This window comes from Phyllostomus hastatus, unplaced genomic scaffold (genome assembly GCF_019186645.2).
Source record: "Phyllostomus hastatus isolate PE091 unplaced genomic scaffold, TTU_PhHast_1.1 phas_contig_98, whole genome shotgun sequence".
In the NCBI taxonomy this organism is placed as follows: domain Eukaryota; kingdom Metazoa; phylum Chordata; class Mammalia; order Chiroptera; family Phyllostomidae; genus Phyllostomus; species Phyllostomus hastatus.
Genome location: NW_025333999.1, coordinates 4,737,711 through 4,743,690, shown reverse-complemented (window position 1 = coordinate 4,743,690; position 5,980 = coordinate 4,737,711). Strand labels below are relative to the sequence as shown.

General features: G+C 47.4%; 1 protein-coding gene across 5 annotated transcripts in view; it reads left to right on the top strand.

Annotated features, from left to right (window-relative positions):
* The first annotated feature begins 2,709 nt into the window (after positions 1–2,709).
* Positions 2,710–5,980, top strand: part of AKAP8L (A-kinase anchoring protein 8 like) — a 30,550-nt gene continuing 27,279 nt past the window's right edge. For 2 of the 5 annotated variants that reach the window (XM_045853360.1, XM_045853357.1), the window contains exon 1: positions 2,710–2,861. In XM_045853360.1, the coding sequence (XP_045709316.1) occupies positions 2,849–2,861 (13 nt within the window). In that variant the 5' untranslated portion in view covers positions 2,710–2,848. Of the gene's footprint in view, positions 2,862–3,228; positions 3,435–5,980 lie in introns of those variants that run through there. The other 3 variants (XM_045853358.1, XM_045853359.1, XM_045853356.1) reach the window with 3 other exon arrangements.

Here is a 5,980-nt window from a genome sequence, read left to right as displayed (position 1 = left end):
CCCTGGGGCAGGCGGCCAGTGTGTCTTTTTCTGTCGAGTGGACAGGCTGGCATCACCTGGTGCTGAGATCAAGCCACCTCCACCCAGGGCCCTTGGAGGCCCTGGGTTTTCCCATTGGCCGCCAAGCCAACCAGATCCAGCTGGGGATGAGTTCAAGTTTCCAGCTTGTTGGCCTTCCATGGCATGGCCAGTTTGGGGGGCGGGGGGGGGGGGCTTCTGGCCAGGTGGTAAAGGGGCTCCTGTGTGCAGAGGAGAGGAAACAAGGCTCTGAGCAGCTGGTCCAGGAAAGGAGCCAGGGTGGAGACCCAAGGGCTCTCTCTAGGAGGCAGGAGCTGACCAGTGAGGGTGTGGGGACACTCTGGGTGAGGAAAGAGTACACAGCTGCCAGGAGCCATTAGAGGGCAGGGGCTGGCCTACCATCAAGAAATGTAACCTGCCGGAAGACATGCACCCTGAACCCCAGTGACAAGGAAAAAGGAAGCTGCTGGCTCCTCTGTAATGTTATTTATTTTCTCGCTCTACAAATGTTTATTGAACATTTCCGAGATTTTAAGAGATTTTGTTGGCTGCTCCTTCTTGTTTATTACATGTGGTTTTTCAACTTACCGTTTTCACTTGAATGGCCAAGGACTAGAAAGTGGGAATGACCTCATGGGGTACAGACAGAAGAGGCCTCCTCAGCCCTCTTTTACCCTCCCTAGTTCTCACCATGTACCAGGCTGGGAAGAAGAGGCTAAGAACTGTTACGATATGCCCATGGGAGTGGTCTTAGCCTGCACACTTGGCTTTTCTGCTTGTGGGTGGGAGGTCAGGACATATCTTGCCCAGTGGAGGAAGGCTTCTGCCACTGCTCTCCATTCCAGGCTGTGGGTGGGTGTGTCTTAGACTTTGAAAGCAGGGAGGATATCTTGGATGAGAACTCACCTAAAGGCATATATTTCAACTTTTTACAAATTAGTTTAAAAAATATGAAAGTGATATAAGCTGAGTTTTCAAAAAGTTCAAATGATGTAAGAACTTATAAAAGTTACCTGAGAAGCCCTTCCTCGCCCACAATTGTGTAGTGATAGCTGTGTAAGGCCTTAAAAGGGTCAGAGGTCTTACCACTAAGGCGTCTTTTACTAAAACTTTTGAGCACACCCCTTATTAAGTCATTCTGACTTTGAGGTAGAAGATTGGATGTTAACGAAATCATCAAATGAGAGTAAAATGATGGCTGTGGTATTTGATACAAAGGAAGCTCCCCAGGAGAAGTATCCAGGGGACTGCTGCAGAGGACAGGCAGGCAGGCATCCCTGAGGGAGGAGACACAAATGAGCCCCAAAGCTGGAATGTGTGTGTATATGTATATATATTTATGTGGTTCACGTAGGAAGTGTTTCAAGGCATCAGAAACCTTGTCCCATGAGGCAGCAAGATCTGCAGAAAGTCCCCCTTTGCGGGGGGAGGAGTCGTTTTACTAAAATTTTACAGAGAATCCGATCCTGCAAAATAGAATAGTACAATGAACCCTCTCATTTACTCATAGGTTATTAACTCATGACCAATCTCTTTAGCTATTAATTCTCCACCCCTCCTCCCCTTACCCTGTCCGAATTATGCAAAAAAGTGTAAAAGCCGTAATTGTGTAGCTTGATGAGTTTTCATAAACATACATTAAGGGCCATTTTCAATATCTGCAGCTCTGTTGAGTAATGTCTCAGAAGTTATGAGATGTCTCTGACTGATGGCACATATCCAGTGATATGAACACTAGTGTGAACAGGGCTGGAGCCTGGCCTGGCTCTGGAAGGATCCCTTGAAGTCCAGAACCACCAAGAAGGTTTTAGAGGAGTCATTGCAGCTTTAACACTTAAGTGTGAAGGATCTTGAGCAAGTTATGAATTCTGTCTCAGTTTTCTTTTTAAGTGAGAATTTATTTTATTTTTAGAGAGAGGAGAAAAGAAGAAAGAGGTAGAAAAACATCAGTGTGCAAGAGAAATATCCATCAGTTGCCTCTTGCATGCTCCCAACCAGGGTCCTGGCCCACAACCCAGGCATGTGCCCTGCCTGGGAATCAAACCAGCAACCTTTTGGTTCACAGGTCAGAGGCACTCAATCCACCAAGCCACACCAGTCAGGGCTGACAAATTTATTTTTAAAGGTCCTCGTAGGTATGAGGAAGCATTCAAGATGACAATCCAAACATTTATTACATCTATAGTATAAACATGCTATATAAATATATTTGCTATTGTTACACAACCATTGATAACAAAATATAACATTTAGTGCACCCGGCACTAGACTGATTGTTTTACATATATTGCCTCACATGCTTGAACTTCTGCCCAGCATCTTGTTTGGCACTTAGTTATTATTTCATTCCAACATGGTTTTACCATGCTCGTTTTGGAGCTGAAAGCCAGAGATGTTAGAAACAGCCCAGGCTGGCACAGCACCCCGGTGGCCTACCCCGGCTCCCTCTGGTGGGCGTAGGAGGCACAGACTCTCCTCCCACCAGGCGTTCCTGAGCCTTAGGGTGTTCCGTAGTGCATATCTCCGCCCCTTCGAACTGTACAGGACTCCACCTCCAGAGCTGCTTATTTTAGCCAATCACTGCGGGCTTGAGATAACGGAAGGAGGGGAATAGGGTGGGACTTTCATGCGATTGGTAACGCCTTCCGCGTTTGATATATACAGCATGGTGGCCCAATAGGCGTGAAGCCAGGGCCGGGAGTGAGCCAATGCGGTTGGGAGGCGGAGCTCGGTTGTGTGCAGAAAGAGTCGGTGGGATTGTGTCGTGAATTTCGGCGTACTGTGTGCGGTGCGCCTGTCTGAGTTTTCAAGTGCAATATTTGCCGCTGCCATGAGCTACACAGGTGAGCCCGGCAGGATTAGGGATCGCGTCTCCTGGGACAGGGACGTACCAAGGCCGCGCCGGGCTCACCGGCTCCTCCCCTGAGGCCTTGATGCTGCCCTCTCTGCGGTCACAAAATGGCGCCGCGGGCCGGTCGCCCAAGATTCTCGCTCTTCAACCTTCGGCTCCGCAGTTGTCAGTGCTTGCACCCTCGCGTCCCAGCTCCGGGCCGCCGGAAGTCATTACTTCTGTTGCCCGTGTCTGCGGGCTCCGGCCTCGGGACTCGAGGTCTTTTCTTTCACCACCTCCGCTCCTGGCCCGGCCTCCTCGGACTTTGCAGCCACAGGTCGTCCTTTCTCAGGTCTCACCCCTTTGGATCAGTCAGCAGGCTCGCCCTCTGTCGCTGTTGCCCTGCACAGTGTCCCTGCAAGATGTCGCAGCTCCCTCCCGCCCCTTGTGATCCCCGGGCTGGGAGAGACACCGGTCCCGGGGCGAAGAGTAAATATTTGGAGGGTTTGAACTTAGCGGGGTACTTTAGGCCTTGAGGAGGAGCTGAGCCCGAGCTGAGCCTTGAGCAGAATGGCTGGTTGCCACGGTAATTCATTCACCATCTGTCAGATTCATCCTGTTAGGTGCTGAATCGGCACTGAAATATTGGCAAGAATGCCTCAAACAGTTTATAGGCCGAGGCAGACCAAAGCAAGCAAACAAATGAATATGGGATATATTCTGGGCTGGTCAGTACTCCGAGGGGATTGTTCTGTTACATGGGCTGGTTGGAGATCTCTAAAAAGGTAACTCAAGCAGAGACCAGACTAGAGTAAGGGAGTTAATATCTGACCCAGGGAGCCCTTGACGTAAAGGCCGGGGGTGGGGGTGCGGTGCTGCAGCTGCCTGGCTCCTTAAAAGATCTTCCAGGGAGGCCGGTGGGACTTGAGCAAAGTGGAGGGTGGATGATGACATCAGAGAGGGGGGCTTGGGATATGCTTGGGCAATTGTAAATCATCCCTGGATGAATTGGACTGCTGCGATTGTCTTGGTAGTAACCAATGAGGCGCTCAAACAGGAGAGACAGACAACCATCCCCTCCCCCCTCCCCGTCGTTGTGGGTATTAGGCTGAGCACGTGTGGTTGCCCGGTAACCAGGATTCTACTCAGGAATGTTGGGAACTGAGAAAGGAACCTAAGCCTCTGGGGCTCCTCTGTAGGCTGCTTTATGTTGGTCTAGGCAAGAAGTTGGTGCCAAGCTTCCCAGGTCAGGAGCAATCATCCCTTAGCCGAGTGGTTCTCAACCAGGGGTGATTATAACCCCGTAGGGGACGTTTGGCAATGTTTGGAGACATTTTTGGTTGTCATGTTTGGGAGGAGGGGGTGCTACTGTCATCCAGTGGATAGAGATCAGGAATGCCGCTAAACATCTTACGGTGTACTCCCACCACAAAGAATTATCTCACTTGCCCTGACCCGTGTGACTCAGTTGATTGGGTATTAGTTCGAAAAGCAAAACGTTGCTCGTTTGATTCCCCATCAGGGCACATATCTGAGTTGCAGGCTAGTCCCCAGTTGAGGCAAGTACAAGAGGCAACTGATAGGTGATTTTCTCTCCCTTTCCCTCTCTCTAAAAGTAAATAAATAAGTCTTTAAAAAATGAAAGAATCATTGGTTTGCAAATTAGTAATGCCAAGATTGGGCAACCCTGCCCTAGCATTTCTGTAACTTTCCTGATTCAGGAGGAAAGTCATTAGGGTTGTTACTGACATCTGTGTAATTGAGTTGTAATCTTTTTCACCAGGTCTTACCAAGAACTGGAAGATAGTTCCATATCTAGGGGCAAGAATTCTGAAGAAGCCACAATAGGAATGGTTAGGTACTTTGGGGTAACTTAAAAATGGAGCATTTATATTTATAGATAAGGAAACTGAGTTAGAGAGGTCCCTAATGGCCAAGTCTGAATTTGAACTCCAGATCTTGTAGATTGTAGGTTCAGGGTTTGAGCGAGTACTGAGTTAGCAAAGCTAATGAGGTTATGATTAGTATTTTTTCCTTGATCTTGATCAACTAAAAAGCACAGTAGGTTTATAATGTCTTTCGTTTTTAAAAAGCAGACCACTAAAGTCAAAGGCACTTTAATTGAATCTCAGACAACCATTTTGCCTTTAAGAAGTTCTGGAGGCCTTGGAGCAAATGTTACAATTACTATTACTAATAGAATGTGATTAAAATAAATTATCTTCATGATAATTTTTCCAGCTTTTGAACTTAGTTTATGTGTACTTGGGAAAGGAGTCTCCATCTCTGGCACTGAGGGGAGAGATGAGAGCAGTGGAAACACAGGACAGAAAAAGCCAGAAGCAGGCCTTCAAACAAAGGTCTTAAACACTACCAGTCTTTTTATGGGAACATTTATTATCTCACAGTTTCTGTGTGAGAACAAACAAGTGGTTTAGCTGGGTGGTTCTGGGTTGGGATCTCTCGTGAGATTACTTTTCTTTCTTTCTTTTTTTTTTTCTTCCATTCCTCCTCACCTGAAGTCATTTTTTCATTGCTCTTAGAGAGGGGTGGGGAGTGAGAAAGAAACATTAACCTAACAGAGAACCATCTCTTGGTTGCCTCTCGTAGGCTCCCCAACTAAGGATCGAACCTATGTGGGCCTCTCCACAGTCCTACTGAAGGGACCCTACAGCATGGTGGCTAGTTTTCCCAGAGTGAATGATCTAAGAGAACACCGGGTGGAAGCCTTGGAAGTCATACTCAGTCATTTTTGCAATCTTACTGGTTACACTGACTACCTCTATCAGTTTGGGAAGGGATAACATAATGGCAGAAGGCAAGAATCATTAGAGGCCATGTTGGAGGCTGGTTTCCACCACATAGTTTCCCCTTTCAGAAAAAGAAGGAAAATAAACTGAGACGCTTTGTTTATTTTTATGTGAAAAAGATGTCAGGGAGGCTGGCCAAGAGGAGGCAGCTATGATGCATAGTTACCATAAATCCATGGTCTGACCCTTAGCTTTATAGGACCAAAAACTTGCTTATTTTTTACCCAGAGTAGGTCAAACTGGTTCATCAAACCAAGAGGAGAATGATGTATGAACCGGACAAGAAAGAATTTACTCACAGTTAGAGCATAACTGGCTATTG